The sequence below is a fragment of the Ctenopharyngodon idella genome, chromosome 21 (assembly GCF_019924925.1).
Source record: "Ctenopharyngodon idella isolate HZGC_01 chromosome 21, HZGC01, whole genome shotgun sequence".
Classification (NCBI taxonomy): domain Eukaryota; kingdom Metazoa; phylum Chordata; class Actinopteri; order Cypriniformes; family Xenocyprididae; genus Ctenopharyngodon; species Ctenopharyngodon idella.
The window spans coordinates 7057158-7078992 of record NC_067240.1 but is presented as its reverse complement, the minus strand read 5'-3'; the positions used below and the strand labels follow the sequence as shown (position 1 = coordinate 7078992).

Below are 21835 nucleotides of genomic sequence, written 5' to 3'. Positions count from 1 at the left end.
AAATCGCATCTTCCAAATATCCCTAAAACTGATTCAAATATAGATTCTATAAATACACTTTTGTGTATTTAGCAAGTTAATGTTCCTCAACTTAACCATTTTTCAGTGGAGTTTTGGTACTCAGAGAGTTTTGTTTTATGCAATTCTTTTGATAGAGGGAAACAAGATACATTTCTAGTTTAAACATTATTTATTCTTCAGGCATTCCTCTAAGTATCAGCTGTGTGATAAGTGACCCATATTTGGTTTTTGACTTGAAAATGTGTACAATTTACCAATTTACTCATGGAGCCACATTAACATGTCCATATCTCTGGGATTGAACCATCGAGAGCCTTTAAAATGAAGATACCAAAAGGAAAGTTAGTTAAGAACCAGAATTTAAAAGGATATTAAGATATCTTTAATACTTCTTTAATCAAGAAGTGCTTTTTGCCATTTTTGAACAGTCACCGTTGGCATATAATGAAACAAAGATTGCTAAAGTCAACAGATTTTACTAATAGACCTACCAATCTCTGTGTAAAAATAAAATAATGATGCTGCCATCTTTCTAAAGTCATTTTTACACCCCTCTAATTTGGCTCCAAATCTCAGATGAAAATGGTCATTTTGACCCCCCTCTATAAAATAGTGGATTACTCAGTAAATATACATCTGTGACATTTAATATTTTGGCTTTTTCATCACTATTTATGTTTTTCTTTATACAGAAAATATATTAACAAAATCAAAAATCTGAGCCAGGGATGTTTCCGAAATTTTTTTGATTTGAAACGGAATAACCCATTTTGTTTTATATTGCTATACTCTTACTGAATATCAAAAATTGTCTCATTTAAGGAGAAACAAAAGACAAACGAATAATATTTTAATAAAACCTAAAAAATTGAAAGAATTAAAACTAATAAGAATAAAAAACTAAAAAAGGTGAGAACATTTGCCAGAAAAATTCACTGATATTTAAGGCAGAAAGATTAATGAATCTTAACAAGTAGCACATTTTACAAGACAGAAGAAATTTTATAAAATGATATTTTCTCTAATGCCTCAGATTTACAGTACAGTGATTGATTTTAAACTCACATTACGTTTCACACTGGTCCCTTATTCTGAGAATCCTGACATTTAATCCCCTTGTAACAATGGTGACCAGTGGCTTACAGGAAAATGCTTTCAAGCTAATGAAATAGACATTTTTAAAGCACAGAATAAACTCCATACCCATTTAGACATGTAGTTTTGTTTATGTATCATTTATTAATGATAACTATTTTTTGCACAAACATAGAACAAGGTCTACCGAACATCAGCAAGACATTCTATAAAACAGAACAACCACTGTGAATGGCTTCTCTCATGCACATATGCGTCCTCAATAGTACTCATACATCCGTCCAAAGGAAAAGGAGAGCAAAATACAGCGTTTCGGTATGGAATGAGGGACAAATAAAAAAAAGAACTGTAGTACTTTCACGATTGAGCTCATCATGAAGTGAAACATTGAAATTATATGCCACAGCTGAGTCTGAGCGAAAAAATGTAAAGAAATTTTTACAGCTCTTTCACATTTGACCAAAACATTCATTGATAGTGAAGGCAGCATTTGTTGCTTCCCCCCCCCCCCTTTTATCACACTTAGCAGTTAAACACTATACTTGAGAATTTTCCATAACATGCTGCTCTAAAAAAAAACACGCACATTAGGACGTTGATGTCAAATCTACATTTGGCTTTTGAGCGCCGGAGGCACTTGAGCACAATGTATAGTATATAAGCACTTATGATTTACTGATTCCATGAACGAGAAAACGAGTGGGGTGTCACGTATAGGAAAGGAACTTTGGTTTCAAATGAAATTGGCTAAATGGACATATTCAGTATTTGTTTCATTTAAACTTTCACATATCTGCAGGGCAAAGTGGTTTTGGATTCAAATTACAAATAAAAGCTTCCCAAAGTACCTCAAAATTAAATGGGCATGAATTCGAAATGTGGTTCTTGATAACAGGCCAAAGCTAACACACTCTAGTATGTTATTAATCCAAAATGCAAATGCAGTCAAACATAACCCAAAGTGATGATGATCTGAAACAAGCTGCCTGAGAAGAAATGAAGTGAGGAGAATCTTCCGGGTGTGACGGCACCTTAAAGTTAAAAAGCACATATTGATTCAACACGACCTCTTGGCAGTGGCTGAGATATATAAATTTAAAGAACTACTTTCATGTCTTGTTTTTCCATAGTGCTAAATTATAGTAGACTAATTCACAGAACAGAAATGCACCATAAAAAGCTTTCGGGCTCAATTCCATGACCAAATTCATTCAGACGCCATTTTCGGCTGCTTTAGGAGACACTTTTCCTGCTCGTGTTGTAGGTTGTGGACTGATTGTCCTTTTTGGAGTGCAAAATGTCTCACTGAGAAGTGTAACTGTGACATTCCGTGCACTTTTATTAGCAGCAGTTCGGGAATTAGGACCGAAAGTGCATCCCATGACTGAGACAGCCGTTTGGACAGTATCTGCTCTCACGAGAAAACAACGAGAACAGTCTAAAATAGAAAATAAAAAGGAATCTATAAAAAGGTCTATCCAACACGCATACAAACATCTATCATAAAGTATACAAAATGTGTTCTCATAGATAATTAAATACACATAAATCAGTTTTTAATATATTACACATCTTTAAACACACATTCTGTGTGTATAGATTTATACATGTCGCATATATATGTATATTTATATATATATGTATATACGTATGCACAACAAATGAGCATACAAAGAGGCCAAAGTGAAGGAATACAACGTGAAACATTTCTACACGTTCAACATACAAACAATTCCTTGCAAACCAACATCCATCCACTAGGGGGCACTACCTCGCTCTTACTTCTCAGCTGCACTCAGCCGTTTGGACTTAATGAAGGCCATTCCATGTGTCCGCATGTGTGTGTTTAAGGCTCCCTCCGTTTCAAAAGTTTTGGAACATACTTTACATTGAGTATCCGGGATTCCATCGTTGGACTCCGGGTTAGGCGTATTCTCCTGCTGACCGTTGTGACGTCCGAGTCCTTGGGCCTCCTTCATCTTGTGCACGATGAACAGGTGCCGGGAGAGGGAGTGGTGTGAGGTGTAGCACAGGCCACATTCACGGCACTGGTAGGATGAGACGTCGGTCTTGTGCTGGGGAATGTGCTCGTGGAAACGCACAATGTCCTCGGTGGTGAAGCTACACACAGCACATTTGTGTGTTTTGAAGACATTGATCTTTAGCTTCTTCAGAGGTTGCGAGGATGAGCTCTTGGACCGCTGACCAGGAGTCACGTCCCCTCCGGCCTCCTCCACTTGCTCTTCCCTCTCGGCATCCTCATCTTCAGAGTGGTGCTTTCGTTTAGGACTGGGTAACTGAGGATACAAAACAAAATTAAAACAATGCTTCATGCAATGCTAAAAAAAATATTTGGAATGCACTGAATTTAAAATTCTGGTTGATAATGATAAACTGATAATTTATGACAGATAACTGATGAAAGTTTATATATATATATATAATTTTATATTATAATTTAATATAAATATTATATTGTATTTAATATAATATTTTGTTAGCAAGTTATTATTAAAAAAAATAAAACATTTAAGACTAAAATTAATGGTTTTAAGGCATCACAGCATTTTAACAGATCTCAAAGTTAGCATGCACAATTAAATATCTCATTTTGACCTATATTGATAAATAAATAAAAAAGCTAATATACAATATGGTACCGGTAATTTTAAAGAAATTAATACTTTTATTCAGCAAGCATGCATTAAATTGATCACAAGTGACAGTTAAGACAGTTTTAATGTTACAAAATATTTCTATTTCAAATAAATGCTGTTCTTTTCAACTTTCTATTCATCAAAGAATCCTAAAAAGAAAAATGTATCAAGGTTTCCACAAAAAAAAAAAAAATTAAGCAGCACAGTTGTTTTCAATATTAAAAACAAGAAATGTTTCTTGAACAGCAAATCAGCATATTAGAATGAATTTTGAAGGATCATGTGACACTGAAGAATGGAGTAATGATGTAATCACAGGAATAAATTACATTTTAAAATATATTAAAATAGAAAACATAATAAAAATTACTGTTTTTACCGCGTTTTTGATCAAATGCAGCCTTGATGAGCACATTCTTTCAAAAACATTTTAAAAAATCTTACAGATTCCAAACTTTTGAACAGTAGTGTACATCTGTCTAATACACTTGCAAGACTCCCAGACAATACAGATGCAAATATGCTAGTCTGTCTGTTGGTTACCTGCTCTTTATCCACGGTGACCTCTGTGCTGCTGGAATCTGCTGGAAGCTTGGCCTCTGTGTCTTTGATGCCATGCACCAACTGAATGTGTTTCTCTAGCAGCAGTCTTTTGGTGAAAGTTCGACTAAGTTCTGGACAGTGTCTGAGAAAACCAAAGAGAGATCTGTTTGACACTCATAAATGTTTGTGACTAGCTTTAGAGTAAAATAAAGTGTTTTAAGCATGAACATGCATGTGTGAGGAACCTAGAATTGAAATCACAAGCATGGATGAAACTAATGGATGGTCCAGAAACACTTGATACTCACGGACATGAGTAGACCTTCCGTAGTCCCTTGTGTTTGATTCGGTTGTGTCTACATAAACTGTGAGAGGAACTGAAGGACTTTTCACACTGTCGACACGGATGCTTTTTCAGTTGCTGGTGAGGCAGAAAGAAAGAGACTTATCATAATCATGCCCATACGGGTGCAATAATGTACATACATACTTTTCAGATTGTTCCTATAGCCCTGGGTCTCTATAAACTGAGTTTGGAATAATTATTATAAATATAGCTGCGAGCCGCAATTATGGAAATTCAAGTGCTTTAATGCTTTTAAGCACATGCGTAAAAAGTTATAATGTTTTAATTAGCAAGCCTGTAACTATCTCGATCAGAGATGGAAAAGACCATTTACAGCCAATACAGGCAATTTACCATTGGACATATATGGTTTAAGCTTCTGAACAGTTATCGAGGTTGAGCCAAAAACCTAGTTTGCCAAAGTTAAAAATAACCTCCAATATTTAACTATATTTAACGAACGATTCGGTGGACGGCGGCGGTCCTAGAGGCAAAGTTGCTCAGAATGAGGAGTTCTACCATGTGGTGCGAATGTCGTGGACGTGCGCGAAAAATTGCATGATACACGATCATTTACGCACGTGGCCGATGGCGGACATGGTTTTGAGATGCGTCAATGTCCTCATACATAGTCATGGCACCTCGGACGAAGACACTGCATGTCAATTTTCAAGTCGATTGGACAAACGGTGAAGTAGTTATAGCTATTTTCATGTTTTTTCCTGTTATAGCGCCACCAAGTGGCCAGTCACCGCGTCCTTTTTCACGTGACCACAGAATGAGCTCTTACATACGTGTGCCAAGTTTGGTGAAAATATCTCATTCCGTTCACGAGTTATAGCCATTTTAGTAAAAGTGGCTCCACCCACCTCAAACATTTTGACAGCACTTAGAATCGGAATTTCAACTTTTTTTGATAATTGTTGACAATCAGACTGCAGAGAATCTTGCTGCACTGGTTTGGTTCTGATCGGGTCAAAAACCTAGGACTAGTTCGCAAAAGTAGGTTTTTAAAAAAATCCAAAATAGCCGAAAATTTTGCAGAGCGAATCCAAGGCATGCATCTTGTCTGTCTTGAGCCAAGGATTCCAATGATATAAGAGCTTGAGTCTACGCCTAATGGTTTATGAGTTATGAGCCATTTCATACTTTTGACCACTGTAGCACCCCTTTCAGGCTGATTGGGGGCGAGACTTGCTGACTTTGTAGACTGTATAAGTACTAAGTTTCAAGTCTCTATGACTTATGGTTTAGTCTGCCTGATCACTTTTATGGGAAAATGCTGATCCTTGGAAATTTTAACAATTAAAATAGGCACTACGTGCTTGGACCCATAACTAAAACTGGTATAAAACAGTTGTGTTTCATTATATTTTACCTTTCCATGCTCTCTTTTCATGTGTGAGATGAAGACTTCTCTCTGTGTAAACAAGCGGTCGCACTCCCTGCAGGTCCATCCAGGGCAGGAGGTTGACGATGGGACTTTTTTGGGAAGGTCTGTCCCATTACTGCTCTTCTTTGTCGGGGATGTTGGCTTCTTCTCTCCCTTCTCGAGGCTGTTGATAGAGCTGCTCTCCTTGTTGTTGTTGTTGTTATTTGGGCTCATGGAATTAGTAGGTTTGGAGCTGAGAGGGAGATTGATGCCCAGGTTTGGAGGGCCTTCGATGGTCTTCAAGGTGCCATGCATGGACTTGAAAGAAATAATAATTTTAATATTAAAATATATTATAATTTAATCAATATTTTAATATTATAATTGTTAATATTAAATAATAAATAATACAAGTTTTCTTATGCCAACTTTAATTTTTTATTAAAATTAATTTAAAAAATAAAAATATAAGATTTTAGTTTAAATATATTTAAATGACCTGTTAATACAATTTATTATGGCAAATGACAATTCATAAAAAAATTCACAGATTTGACTCCCTTACTTTAATATGATCCAACATGAGCTGCTTTTGGGCATAGTGCATCGAACAGTCTGGACACTTGAAGACAGACACTTTCTGATTAGATATGTGCTGGTCAAAGTGCGTGTAGAGCAAAGTTTGCTGGGTAAAAACTGTGTCACACATGGAGCACTTGTAGATCAGCCTGCAAAACAACACATAATACATTGTCAGTGAAAAGAGTATTTTCCAAAATGTTTGGTTGCCTGTTCCTACTTGAGAAGTAGGAATGTACACCTATATATTACAAGGTTAAATAGCTCAGGCCGAACAAAACAACATTCTCTGTCTATAAAGTAAGCATTGTGTTGAAGGAATTATTCCATACGGAAGCTTATCAGCTCATTTATGTGTCAGACATCTGCATTAAACGCTCACGTTGTCAGTAAACCAGCTGATCATGTTTCCAACATGGATACAGGTAACACAGCAAGTGCAAACAAACCATCTGGCCTTTTCATTAACAAGTGCTGATGAACATGACAGGCCTCTTGGGGAGTGGTTGGGTTCAAAGAGAGGACACACTAATTAAAGCCACCGTGCATAATTTCTTTCTGCACCTGAAAAGGTCAGTGGCGTATGAGTTATAAAAGAACCGATTTGACACACCTATTGAGTTTCCTTCCACTCTACTACTACTAAGAATTACCGCAAGTTTGTTTTGTCAGAATGATGGCAGTGTTTATTCCACGCGTGCTTTTGCAAGATAGGAAAATATCATTGTGGATTGTTTTTCGTAGAAACACTATACATCTTCAAAGCATAAATACCCATTGGTATCATCTGCAATAAACAATATTACACAGCTCTATGAAATACTTGTTTCTGATTGGTATATTGTGGCACTCTGAGGTCAAATATTTTTGTATAATGACTGCTCAATTGAATAACATTCCATTTTCCCAGAAAAACATAACTGTGTGTTTCATGTTCCAGTGTTTCTTCTCATATAATACAATTACTTCAACTCAAATCAATATTTCACGTCTATTTATTAACTCATTTGTCAAGTAATAAATTGAATATGAAATCAGATGACCCATTTGGGTTTATTTTGGTTTAATGACTGGCTATTTGTACATTTTCCTTTACTTAACCATATGGTTTCTCAAAAAAAAAAAAAAAAAAAAAAAAAAGTTTCCACCTTCAAAACAACAAGAAAGACAAAGAAGATATCATGAATCAATCACACTATTTGATAAATTCTATAAATGTATAGAGAAATTACTCACTTAGGCTCTCCAATTTTAACTCCTGGATGCTGGGTGTAGGCGTGGGAATGTGTACCGGGGGCCGATTTAAAAGCCATGGGGCAGATGGGGCATTTGTAGAAGATTTCACAGTGCGACCCCTGAATGTGTGATTTGAGAGCAGCAACGTCAGCGAAGATGACACTACAGTGAACACAGCTATGGCCAAAGAAGAAAAAAGAAACTGTTATTCTTTAATATAACCTAACCCTCTTTTTTTTGTTTCTATAATCGATGCCAGTCACCATTAATGCGGCATCAATCATGGGTGAATGGCAGTATAATAACAGTGAATAGCTCTGTGATTGCTGTTTTGAAAGCATGACGAGCCCTCGTTTCATATTCCACTTAAACCCAATTAAACACTTAGGCACCTTTTTTATTTCAATACATGTTTTATGCATAAATAGAAGCTTTTACGTCAACTCAGAAATAAGAATGAAAAGAGGTCAGTAGGGGTGGATACACTCATCTCACAAACTGGTTCAATACATGACAATGAAGTCGTGACTTCATACTCCCTCAATACTTTTTTCTTATTGCAATCAATTTTTCATATCCTCAATGCATGTTGCTGCATTTTTGAATTGTGATATATTGTGGCATTATGCATTGCTACACCCCTAGTGGTCAGTGAAAATAACTACACAGTTTTGCTAATCTCTGGCTGAGGTTTAATGTCCCCCAGTGTTGTATTAATTTGCTTTGCATAAGAAAATAGGTAATAAACAAACATCTTATACTTGAAAAATAAAGCCATTTCTAGGAATCATGGAGCTTGTCCTGTCTTGTTATAGGGAGTAATGCAGTACTAACCGATAGCCCACTCGGCGTGTGTAGTGCAGGCAGTTCTTGGTCACGTGGGACTGAAAATGGACAGACCGACAGATAGCTCCACATTCAGGGCAGATATATGGAGACTTGTGCTGATGGATCCGCAGATGGGAAGCAAAGCTACACTGGTTTGGCAGTAGCATTTGGCAAATGGTGCAGGTTTTCTGTTTTAGTTGAAGGAAAAGCACAAGCAATTTGTTAAAAAGGTCTTTAACACAACTTTTAACTACTTCTGTAATTAAAAGAGGAAGCCAGTGTTGTAGTACTTAATTACCACTCAGACTTCGCTCCCCTACTGATGTAGGAAGGGGATCTTATTATTATATTACCGCCCCTTAAGCTGCATGTTTTCTACACCGTCATTTTTTATTCGCAAGTTCTAACGCCATGGCAAAAGTTCAAGCGAAGCATGCTAACTGTTCTGTCGTTGGCTGCACACACAAGCACAGAACACTATTTAGAGTCTTGTTAGCTTAGATAGCCTGCAAGTTGACCTTGGCAAGCTTGACTGCTAAAATAATGTCCGAGCGATATTTTGGAAAAAATATTAGACCATTCATAGCATTTGATAGCAATCATCAACATTAGCCTGAAACGTCCAGTTGCATTCTAAAAGTTGTAACTTCCTCCTGAGTCTCTCCATCAGTGTCCGGCTACGGATTGTACAATGTAAGGCTGAACATCATTACTGACAATCGTCATTTTGGCTGCGTGAGATTCTCCAGCTTTGTTTTTGTTGAGCAACCAAAGCGCGAGCTGTTAAAGCTCCGCCCTCTTCTGGAAAGCGGCCAGGGAGCAGCAGCTCATTTGCATTTAAAGGGACACACAAAATGGCATGTTTTTGCTCACACCCAAATAGGGGCAAATTTGACAAGCTATAATAAATGATATGTGGGGTATTTTTAGCTGAAACTTCACAGACACATTCTGGGTACACCAGAGACATATTACATTTTGTAAAAGGGTCATAATAGGTCCCCTTTAAGGCTGGACTCTACCCTCTTCAGGTCTTGGCCTGGACTCTGACTCAAATGAGCTGGTCTCGACTACAACACAGAAGGAAGCTGAGGACCTTTCCAACTCTTACAAATAATCACAAATAATACATGCACCCACCTGTCCACCTGACTCGGGAGCCTGCTGGTAGTGCATTGCAAGAGATGATTCTTCCTGAAATGTCTCACTACACTCCAAGCACTTCAGATTCGATTTACAGACCTTGGAGGCGTCCTTATCCAGTGGCATGGCAGCAACAACAGGGGCTGAAGAGGGTGCGGAGATCACTGTGGTTGGGATTCCCTTTCCTTGACTCCCCACTATGGAGGATCCAAGATTAGCTGAAGAAGTGGGAGCGCTGGAGGTTATTGATGGTGCTAGGATCATCTGGTCAGCTGGAATTGGCTTCAAGATTAGATGTGAACACTGCATGACAACCCCTTTGTCTTTGTGTCCCCTAGCATGTGATAGAAGGCTGCACTTGTTGTAGAAGACCAGGTTTTTGGAGCAGTGGTTGCAAGTGACCTCAATGCGAACACTTCTACGGTCATAATGCTGAGTGAGGCTTTTTTCCAGGGCAAAGGAATCACCACATTCTAAGCACTTGTAGCCACGGGATGGTAAGGATATACAGGCAGAAGTCGGAGGGCTGAGATTGGGTACATAAACTGGCACAGGGTTAATGCTACTCAAAACCTTATTGAAGGCCTCTACCACTGAGCTCTGGGAGCTGGTTAGGACCTGGACCCGAGACACTTTCTTTTGTTGTTGTTGGGCCAACATGGCTTGTTTGAGGGGCTGTTGGGACTTGGTCAGGACCTGGTGGAGCTCAGCCGTTGATGGATTCTGAGGCAAGAGATTTAAGTTAGTTAGGTGGACTGTCTTTGGCACAAGTTTGGTGTTTGTTAGGCTGGAAGCAGGCACCATGACAGTTTGCTGCTGAATGGCATTAGCAGCTTTGAGGATGGCGCTGCTGGCACTCTGAACGGATGCCGCCGGTATGACAGTGGCCTTTACAGTTGTATTGTTGGCAAGTTTCAGATTAATTACTTGGGAGCCTGCCGTCTTGACGGCTGAAACGGGTAAGAAGGCAGTGGCCACGGGTTTGATGGTCATTTGTTTAGTTACCTCAATGGCAGAGCCTCCAGAAGTTGCTACTACTGTGGTTGGCAAAGTTGTTCTGGTGGGAGATGAAAAAACAGAAGTCGAGGTTGGAGAGGACAGCAGAGAAGAGACAACATTGGATGAAGAATCAATACCTTTCTTCAAGACGTCAGGATCAAACTCGGGCAGGATTCTGGTAACTGTCCTCTTGATCTGCCCTGATGATGTCTTGATCGTTTTGATGCGGACTTTGGGAATGACTGGTATGGATCCTGCTGGAGATGTTGGAGACTCTTTGCTGCTGCTTTCGCTGGTAACACTGCAAGGACTCTCAGGTTGTTTTGAAAGCATCTTCTTGCCAAGCTCCAGAGCGGACTCCTGCTCTGGTGATTTCTCTGTAATCTTAGGGATCTCTTTAGCCTCTCTGGGTGAGTCTTGAGGTGTAGCAAGGGAGTCTGGAGACATTGCTTCTGTGCTAGCTTTCTTTGCACTGAGTGCTGCAATTGCAGCAATGCAGGATGAGAGCTTTGCAGATGATTTGGCCTTGGCCTGGGAGAGGTTGGCCGCGCTTAACTCAACGACTGGTTCTCCAGGCTCTTTTGCTTCTTGGGATCTGGAGGTTTCTTTGGAAGGCTCCTCAGTTTTTCTTGTTTTTTGAGAGTCATACATGTTTGAGTGTTCCACTGTGCCATTGGTGCTGCTACCATTCTCAACTTTCATATGATTGTAGTTGCCATTTGTTCTTGGTCTAGATGGAACATCTGGTTTGGTGAGTTGAGATTGAGGCTCTTTTTTCTTTGTGCTCAGACCAGTTAGAGGGTTTGGTCTAAAAGGTAAATTACTTTGTTTGTCAGCAGGGTCATCTACTTCAATCTTGTCATCATCATCAAACTCCTCGGCACTGGAGATGGGACTAAACTGGTTGAATGTGGAGATATTTCCTGCCATCCCATGGATTTCACTTTTTTGAAGCTTGTTACTCTCTTTACTGTATCTATTGTTGGGTGAAACAGGCAAGAAACCGTTGTGCAGTCCATTTCCTACAGTGGGATGAACATCCTTCTCTGAGAGATGTTCAGTGGTATCATAATTCCGGACGTTCTTAACAATAACACTAACCCCAACATCTGGACCGGCAGAAACATGGGAGTCCTCTTCATGGTGGGCATGGTGTTTGAGTTGTCCCTCATGATCATCATGGCCGGACTCAATGGCAGCCTTGGGATCGACCATATCAGGAATGTCAAAGGCTGCAAGCAGATCATCAAAGTCTGGGGTTTTCATGTCGCCCATGGTCTTATAAGAATGAGCTAAACACCTTTGAGAAAAAAGGGAAAAGACATTCTATATTACACTCTGTATTACAATTAGAGAACAGGGTTGCTGTACATCAAATTTAAGGCTTTTTAAGACCATTTTAAGACCTGAAGAAATAAAATGTAATACATTAGGAGCTTGCAATATTATCTATATATATATATATATATATATATATATATATATATATATATATATATATATAGACAGATAGATAGATAGATATTTTCAAAGTTGTTTCAAAAGTTTGTTGATAACAATAATTAGATTAGATGATATTTTGCTGAGTGTGTGTTTTTTTTTTTTTTTGATGGTACCATGGCTGGTTTAGGCCTGTTGTGGACAGCTGACTCGTGAAGACATTCATATCATTCATATTCTGTGCTATGGTTAGTTCACAGCAGAAACAGAAATCAACATTTTTATTAAGGGGCAATATTTGCCACCTTAAACTGATTTCCAGAGACATTTTTACCTATTAGTTAATTTTTTTCTAAACTTATTAGATGTATGCATCACCTTTTATATCAAATTCTCAACAAACATTCAAATTAAATTCAATTAGAATAATAACACAGTATAGGTCTATTACCAATCAAATGAAATCATTATTAACAAAATCTATCTTTGTATCGCTGTCTGCTGCACGGACACAAAATTTTATCTAAAATGTACTCACAATGTAACTTATCGTTTATTTAACTGTATATAACTGTATAAAATAAATATCACATTGACAATCGTGCTGATATTTGGGGAAAGCAGCACTTGCTCGTGTGATATTGTAATATAACTACGTATGATGTAGGCTATTCATCACATGCACCTGTATCTTGAATTTTGGGGGCATATAACTGTATAGCCTAAATCGCGCAGTGAAAGCGTGAGTGACAAACTCGATGTCAGCTCGCGCATCGTTAAAACAATAATTATATCAAAATCAGAGACCATACATATCACACACCCCTACGCACATAAAAACTGAACTAACATTTACCCATTTCTTCTGCTTCTCTCTTCCTTTCGCGTGCAGGAGACAGTACGGACAGTACATGCTGTGACTGTCGTAAATGCCGCGAATTGTCACGTGAACAAGCAAATCCACAAAGAAAGAATAATAAAAATAATAGGCTATGTACGCTAATTGGATAGTTTTAGATAGTAAATGATTTAGATATGTCCAAGTCAACGTGTCATCTAAAATTTAAGACCTCTCATAAGTAAAAATAAGACTTTTTATGGCCTGCAATTTTAAAAATCTAATTTAAGATTTTTTAAGGATGCGCGGGAAAACCGGAGAAGTTATTCTTGCCTATAACATTATATATTGCGTTAAACTATGCAATATATAAAATGACTTTTCGAGGCATTAAAAATATTCAAAATCTATGCACCAAATGCAAAAACTTATTATATTTTATCTGTTGATACAATAAAAAGCACCTCTTACTGAGATACAAATTGAGTTAAATAGATGTAAATAAAAATGGAAAGGTGAATTATTTGGACATGGCATTTTGTAAAGGAGTTTTAGTCTACCAGTAAATAATCCAGTATATAAAGGCGCTAAAAAATAGTAAGAATTGCCCAAATACAACATGTAAAACATAATCTAAACATTAAAAAATAAAGAAACAGAAAACTGAGGAATTCGAAATGCTGAATTTATTAAGCCTAAGCATTTTTTTTTTTTTTTTTGCAAAGGCACTAGAATGCAGGACCAAATCTGAAAAAAATAAGGAATAAAGAAATAATTAAAAGTGACATTATTGATAAAAGAATACATCTGTATAATACAAAAACAACAAAATGTAACAAATTATTAAAGAAATGAATAAAGGATTAAAATATCTATAAATTATAAAACAAATAAAGAATTTATAAAATAACAACATTGAAAAAAGACCACATTGTGTGAAAAACAATACATTTTATAAAGAAAAAAATAACAGATTTGGTCCTCCATAAGGTTGATCCTACAATATCAGCACAGACTAAAAACACAACAACATATGAACATCACCATTTGGCGTATTTAAAGTGTTAATCATAAGGAAAATAAAGCTGTGTTGTGCTAGTACGGTTAGCCACCCCCATTACTCCTGCTACTGCTGCTTTTATTGAAATGGAAGAGAGCACTGCAGCCCTGCCTCCATTACAGCTAATAACATCTGCACGCACAGGGTATGCAGGGCCAAGACGGCCTTCCCCGCACACAATGGAGCCAATGTGGTAAGGCATGTAAGCAGAGAAGGAGCAGCAAACAAAAGACAGAAAAAGAATGAGAGAAATAACACAAGGACAAGAGGATTTTAATGAAAGACATTAAGCTGTTGAAGCCAGTATGGGGCCTAAACACATTTACAGCCTGATTTCAAATGAGGGTGCCGCTCACAGGAGAACAACTGTGATTCTCGGGTTTCTATCCGAGGCCTTTAAAATCAGGCCACTGTACAACGCAGTAGAATAATATAGAATATCACACATAATAAAAGTGAACACACACACACATACACATGCAAACATATAGAAGTGGAAACATGCATATGAGCCACTCCTCACCCTCGGTGTTCCGACAACTACAGCAAACAATCTTGCTTTGCTTCCCTTCTTCCTTCCTCTTACCACCTCCACAACAAAACACCACCACCCTCCTCCTCCTTTCTCCCTGACAGCAGAGGGGAAAAAAAAAAAAAAAAAAAAAATCCACTTTTTGCACTAGGCAGGGCCCATCAAGAAACGATCCACCAGGAGGGCTGGCATGCCAAAGACCATTCTGGATGGTGACCACTATGAATAACAGCACATAGTGAACCACGGTCACCATATCTGCTCAGTTCTCATGGCTGCCTCCTGCCCCTGATGTGCATAACCGTCTCGAGGTGTGTAAAGACTGTCTCTCTGACATCCCTGCTCGGGGCTGTATCACTCCTGAAGACCCCTTTGCCATTTTGGCTGCCATGAAGCAGTCGGCTATCTGCCTGTAGCACAGTGACTGTATTGTTTCCTAGCCTCGTCGTCTGCCTCAAACCGGTTTCAGCCGGTTCCGGTCACCCTGCATAATGTGTGTGCTGCAGTGCAGCCACACAGGAGACACGGGAGCTGCAAGTTTCTTCATCAAATCTTCAATATTCCTGCAAAATATTCCTGCTTTGAGTGTGTTTTAATATTATCAAAGAGGTTTGTGTTCAGAATGAGTGTACAATTCATGTTGCTGAGCCGAATCAAACGCTAGGCCTGAAAATACAAGACTATGGAGGATGTTTATGAAAAATACATGCACACCAGAGGCTCTGAGCTGGTTTATATGGATGGATGGATGGATGAGAGAAGGAGAAATGAAAAGCCAAACAGCAGATGCACATTCCAAAGGAAACCCACAAGCACTGTGTAAACCAAAACCACAAGATGATCACCGTTTCCTGACAGAAGAAAACAAGACACAGAGACAGCAAGTAGAATTTAAACAGGCTCGGTACCTGACCTCTTTTTGATTGTGCCTCTCGCTTTTACCCCATTCTGCAGCACTGGACTGTTTCTACTTCCTTCTCTGCCTCCCCTCTCCCTCTCTCTCTCTCCCTCACTCTCTCCATGGTCCCTGTTCCTCTCTTCTAGTCAGTGTCCCTGCTTCCTCCTCTCGTTTTTTCCCCCAGAAAACCAGTGAGAAACACGGATCTTTGTCAATTAAAATCAGCCGCTCGTCCCCTAATCCTCCAGCCCTGGGCAACCGTGTCCGGTCTCTGCCAAACGAGAGAGAAAACAAAGGCCGTGACACGTATAAAACACACACACAGAGACACACAAACAGGGAAAAAGTAGGCTCTCGCCCTACCCCGCTTCTCCTCGGCCCTACTACCGGGAATCTTCGTGGAAAGGCTTATGCAAGACGTCAGTTCAGCCAGGCCCCATTCTGTATGAGTGTGATTTTTTTTCTCTTCACTATGAGCCTGCTGGTTCTTGTTCTATAGGTCACTCTCTCCTCTGCAGATGCACGGCAGCGCAGGGAGGAAGGGGGCAGTGTTCTGACAAGCAGCCCTGGCCTTTTGTCTTTGCGTGCACTCGTGGGGGGGAGGGGGACGCGGGATGAGACTCTGGCTCAAGACTGCAACCAGCTGCTGCAGCCAAAGACAAACAGATTTGAGGAGAAAGGCAGATAGATGAGAGAAACAGGCAGAGGAGAGGTGGAGAAATAATGAGGGAATATGAGACGTGACTGGAAGGAGGGGTGTAACGGGAGACGGGAAGCTCTTCTGGAATGAGAGACTGCAAGCAGGAAGAACAAAGGCCCATGATGGCGTTGGCTAGATTGAAGATAGAATGCAGTTGAATCGTGTATGTGTGTTGTTTTTTCATACAGGTGCATGCTGAAATATTCAATCCTTTTGGCTCAGGCATATTTGTAGCATCAAAAAAATAAATAAAACCAAGTGACATTATCTATAATAATCATTCAATGCAGTGATGGTGTTGTTTTCTTAAATTATGGCCCTATGGCGTAATTTACTATGCTGCAAATGTAAAAATAAGCACTTGTTTCTGCCATTTGGCCTTTGTAAAGCAAACAAGCTAATCTGAGACACCCTAACAAAGCAGAAAATACCAAACCAAATGCTATTCCCAACACTAGACAACATATGAGTCACATATCAGTACAAAGCAGATTCCGTATGGTTATTTTTCTTTAAAGTCAACATAAATTGCCATTCGCAACCTATTGTACTTCCTTAATCTGATGTATATCCATGTAAAACAGAATATTCAATGAGATTTCATTCATTGAGAAGTCACTGGATTGTGAAAAATGGGCATTACATACCAGTATGCAGCCCAACCAAATGTGAGTTTACAAAAACACAATGCCACAAAACAGTTGTTTGGCTATTGGTTAGCATTATCCAATAGCATTGCAAGGACTATGTGATGACATCAGGAGTGATGTCGTTTCACAGGATAAGCAAGTTACAGCATTTTGATTTAATATTACAAAGATATTTTTGTCCAAAAGGCATTTATGATATGAGAATGACATGCATGAAGAAAGTAAACGGGGTTGATTTTGATTTCTTGTTGACTTTAAATAAAAATTGAGAAAGTTAAATTCCAACTATAATGAATTATTACAAACTATTATTATTATTCAATTTCAATCAGAAAAAAAACAAAGGACGGGACTAGATTTTATCCATTGGAAATTGACTGTATTGTTGCAAGTTTACAAACACACAATGCCTAAATAGTTGTCTGGCTATTTGTTAAAAGGGTGGTTGATTATGATTTCACTTTTTGTAACTTTAGTTACTGTGTAATGTTGCTGTTAGAGCATAAACTACATCTGCAAAGTTATGACGCTCAAAGTTTAATGCAAAGGGAGATATTTTCTTTTACAGAAATCGCTTTTTAAGGAGTACAACAAACAGCTAGTAGGGACTACAACAAGCTTCTTCCCAGTTTGGTGACATCACTAACCTAAAATTTACATAAACCTGCCCCCAAGAACACGCAACAAATGCCATGTTGGGCTGCTTTAGAGAAGAGGAAGGGATGTTGTAGTAGAGTGTTGTTGTCATGCCGTCATTTTACGCCGAACTTCTTCACAAACTGGGGGACTGCTAGTCGATGAGTTGAATCAACTACATCAATTTATCCACTAACCATTCAGAAACATCCAGATGCATTCTAAAAGTTGAAACTTCTTCCTGAGTCTCTCCATCAGTGTCCGACTCCGGTTTGAACAATGTAAGGCTGAACACTGTTACTGACAATCATCATTTTGGCTGCGAGAGATTCTCCAGTTTTGTTTTTGTTGAGAAACCGAAGCGTGAGCTGTTAAAGCTCCGCCCTCTTCTGGAAAGCAGGCCAGGAGCAGCAGCTCATTTGCATTTAAAGGGACACACAAGAACGGCATGTTTTTGCTCACACCCAAATAGGGCAAATTTGACAATCTATAATAAATGATCTGTGGGGTATTTTGAGCTGAAACTTCACAGACACATTCTGGGGACACCAGAGACTTATATTACATCTTGTAAAAGGGGCATTATAGGTCCCCTTTAACATTATCCAATAGTGTTGCACGGCTTATGTAATGACATCAACAGTGAAGTCTTTTACAGGTTGAGCATGTTACAGCATTTTGATTAAATATTAGATATAAAATTAATTAAATATATTTATATTTACTTTATATAAATATATTAATACATTTATATTAAATATAGACATTTTTTCAAAGAATCATTACCAATACAAGCAAGACATGCATTAAGAAAGTAAATGGGGTCAATCTTGATTTAATGTTGACTTTAAATAAAAATATAGAAAGTTATATTTCTACTGTAATGCAATTTTAAAAATAATATTAAAAAGAAAATGACGATAATTTCTTGTGTTATATAAAGAAAACATTGGTGGTTGTGGCCTACATGAGGATTCTTTAGCCCTGGCCCCTGAACCATTTACAGGGAGGTTCACTTCTGACGACTTCTGGAATGAGAAGAACATGAATGCATGTAGCTATTGCACAACAAACCAACAGACTTAAAGTCCAGCGAACAAAAACCTCCAATCATACCAGAAAACCATGACGGCAGCAATGCTATGGCCAATAAATGCATGTAATGAATGCTCCCCAATCCCCACCATTATCAGCAACCCTCCTGGCCTTCCACAATGACAGCTATCGGAAGTATCAATTCAAAGAGCAAAGAACAGATGCTGACCTACCTGTGGGTTATTGTAAGAAAGGACTGTGTCTCAATTAAAAGCTTGCATGTGAGGGCTCTTCTTCTCAGCAGGGCAGCAAAGGCAAATATCAAAAGCAAGAAGGCCAGCCATGATTCTTGCTGTTGCACCACCAAATTCAGCTATGCACAGCACAACCTAGAATGACAAACATCATCAGTATTCATGAAAGAGGGACTCAGGAATACATTGCAGTGCTGTCAAAAAGCATTGCAAAACGTTGCTCATGGGTGCAAGCAGCCCTCATGACAGCACAGTTCTAAAATGATCGAGAATGCATGGCTTTCCCCCTGCCGAATACAGCACTAAGACATGGAGAGGTTGCTACCCACCCCCCGAGATGTAAGCGCAGTCACATGACTGCCTGTGTCCTATTGATTCCTTAAATCGTGTGATAAAACTACAAGCTGCAACATTGTAACATTCGAGTTGCAGAACGTTCTATGACGCCGCCACTAAGTTCTCGCACACCGCGGAGTATTTATTCGCTGTTATTAACCGAAGTAATGATGTTTTTTTTAATTGGGAAGTGTTCTCTCAAAGCTTGCCCATACATTGCAGCCTGTTTCTAAAAGGCGTCGGTATGGAACGAACATTTGCGTTATATAATCTTTTGTTTTTACTGTTTTAATATAGTGAGCTGAGATTTTTGTGACCGTCAATCCCACAAGCACTTGCGATTATAATTCAGCAAATCGGCTCTTTTGAACAGCTCATTTTCAGAAAAAGTGATTCAGGGAATCTTTTACGTCATGACGCAATTACGTCATACGTGCTTCCGGCGTGGCCGTGCTTTAAAACAGTTTATTACGTTTTTATAAACGTCTTGGTGCAGTTTGGTGCAGCCTTGATTCAGATTCAGAAGTAATTTAGAATCTAGATATTCACAAAAAGCAACACTTGAATTCTAAGATCTCTTGGCTGTAAATGTTTTAGTTAAAATGTTTAAAAAGTTTTAATAAAACATTAAAACCACATGTGTAGCACGCTGAAATATGAAATAGCCTATTTCCTGTACTTTTTTGTATTGTTTTAAAAATTTACTTTTTTAAAAGTTATTTTACGCTTAATCCGGATCACTTTGAAAGTGTGACTTGATTTTTTTGTTCTCGTATGGAGCTGACTCGAGAAATTCTCGGACCACTGGTTCGTGAACCATTCGTTCAGTCAGATGCAAGTCCGGTTATGTGAACCGATTCAACGGATTCATTAAAAAAGATCCGACTCATAAGAACAATTCTTTCACCGCACTTGGATAAAGAAAATCTTCGGCTTTTAAATGATCTGAGATCATTAATCATTTATCTCTTTCGCAAAACAAGACCATGCAATGTATTTACACTCTTAAAATAACGTTATTATGGCGAAATGCTGGAAGTGGAACATTTTGTGCATTGTTAGTTGTGTGTCACACTTACCCATGAATCACTGCGGTGATGGCTATTCGCTCCTCATAATCTTCAAGATCGGACTTAATATTTAAAGATGCTCCTATTGAATGAGATTTTTATTATAATATTCAGCTGCTGACATGCTTAACATCATGCGTTTACATACTGGTGTGTGAGTGGCAGTCACCCAGTTCAGCTCCTCATAGGATCAAACCTGATTCCCAGAAGTCTTTGCTGCACACATCAGCAGTGTGCTGGTAGATAAACAGGAGTCTCAAGTAAACAACTGAAATACATTATTAATATGTGACCCTGGACCACAAAACCAGTCATAAGGGTAATTTTTTTTATTATTTTTAAGATTTATACATCATCTGAAAGCTGAATAAATAAGCTTTCCATTGATGTAAGAATTGTTAGGATAGGACAATATTTGGCCGAGACACAACTATTTGAAAATCTGGAATCTGAGGGTGCAAAAAAAATCAAAATATTGAGAAAATCGCCTTTAAAGTTGTCCAAATGAAGTCCTTAGCAATGCATATCCACTCACAAAAATATTTTTTTGATATATATACAGTAGGAAATTTACAAAATATCTTAATGGAACAGGATCTTTACTTAATATCCTAATGATTTTTGGCATAAAAGAAAAATCGATAATTTTGACCCATACAATGTATTGTTGGCTATTGCTACAAATACACCCGTGCTACTTATGACTGTTTTTTAGTCTAGAGTCACATATGTCTATAAGTGATTGTTAAAAGCACGTTTGTGGACACAATCATCAGAAACATATGCAGAAAAAACACAAACAGAATAGTGGATATTACATAAAGGCGAGCATTTTTAGTCAAAATATAGCCCTAAGACAGCACTGGCCTAAAATCTAAATGTTTGACAGAATGCAGGGACATAACCTGGATGTCTTTAAGGGTAGAGTTGTGTTGACATCATTTAATTTCTGACCTTTTCAGCTTTAATCTTACCTGAAAAAAAGTTACTCATGCAGTTTGCTTATTATATCCTGAAGCAATACTCTTAGTCAAGTAATATCTTCATAAATAATTGTCATTTTAATTGTGGTTTTGAATGCAGACTAAACACAATACAGCAATCTGCAATACTGCAAAAAAAATGCATTTGTTTTTTACATGATGAAATCAGATAATCTTTATTATAAAACATTATCAGCCATGACTGGGCTTTTATTATTATCGACTAAAGTGCCATATGGAAATTCTTGTCTTTGTAAATTGCAATTCCTCTTGTCAACAGATAGGTTACCAGACTAGTAAGTGTAATGTGGTTGGTAACCTACAAATGAAAACAAATAGTTCCATCTAGTGGTGAAAGTGATGCTGTGTTTATTTGCATGAACTACATTTTATTATTGCAGGGTAATTGCCTGTTTTGGTGTGTGCGTGTGTGTGTGTGTGTGTGTGTTCTTGTATACATGGTTTATGAGGACACAAATGTGTATAATAACATGGGTATTACAACGTAAACATGGTTTAAAAAACATACTAAACTGTGTTTTTTTGAAAGTCCAAAAATGCAGACAGTGTTCTGTGATGGGTAG

At 38.2% G+C, this 21835-nt stretch overlaps 1 protein-coding gene across 9 annotated transcripts; it reads right to left on the bottom strand.

Moving 5' to 3' along the window:
• Positions 1 to 1237: 1237 nt before the first annotated feature.
• Positions 1238 to 20421, bottom strand: LOC127503947 (zinc finger protein 532-like). Of its 9 annotated transcripts, none has more exons than XM_051878197.1 (11): positions 20278 to 20421; positions 18842 to 18997; positions 18541 to 18601; positions 9818 to 12119; positions 8684 to 8865; positions 7850 to 8026; positions 6600 to 6762; positions 6041 to 6352; positions 4625 to 4737; positions 4317 to 4458; positions 1238 to 3413 (listed from the first exon to the last, which is right to left on the bottom strand). In XM_051878197.1, coding segments are annotated over exons 3-11 (3912 nt in total). In that variant the 5' UTR covers positions 18543 to 18601; positions 18842 to 18997; positions 20278 to 20421; the 3' UTR covers positions 1238 to 2894. The 9 variants fall into 9 exon arrangements, with proteins under 9 accessions (XP_051734157.1, XP_051734166.1, XP_051734156.1 ...); XM_051878206.1 differs by lacking the exon at positions 20278 to 20421 and having other exon boundaries at positions 9818 to 11795; positions 11921 to 12119; positions 18842 to 19166; XM_051878196.1 differs by lacking the exon at positions 20278 to 20421 and having other exon boundaries at positions 18842 to 19167.
• Positions 20422 to 21835: the final 1414 nt, after the last annotated feature.

Bases quoted from the DNA above. Each gene is read 5' to 3' on its own strand.
- LOC127503947 (XM_051878197.1), bottom strand. The intron at 8,027-8,683 runs GTTAGTACTGCA...CTTTGGCCATAG, and splicing joins ACACGCCGAGTGGGCTATCG to CTGTGTTCACTGTAGTGTCA. The intron at 4,738-6,040 runs GTAAAATATAAT...CTGCCTCACCAG, and splicing joins TGAAAAGAGAGCATGGAAAG to CAACTGAAAAAGCATCCGTG.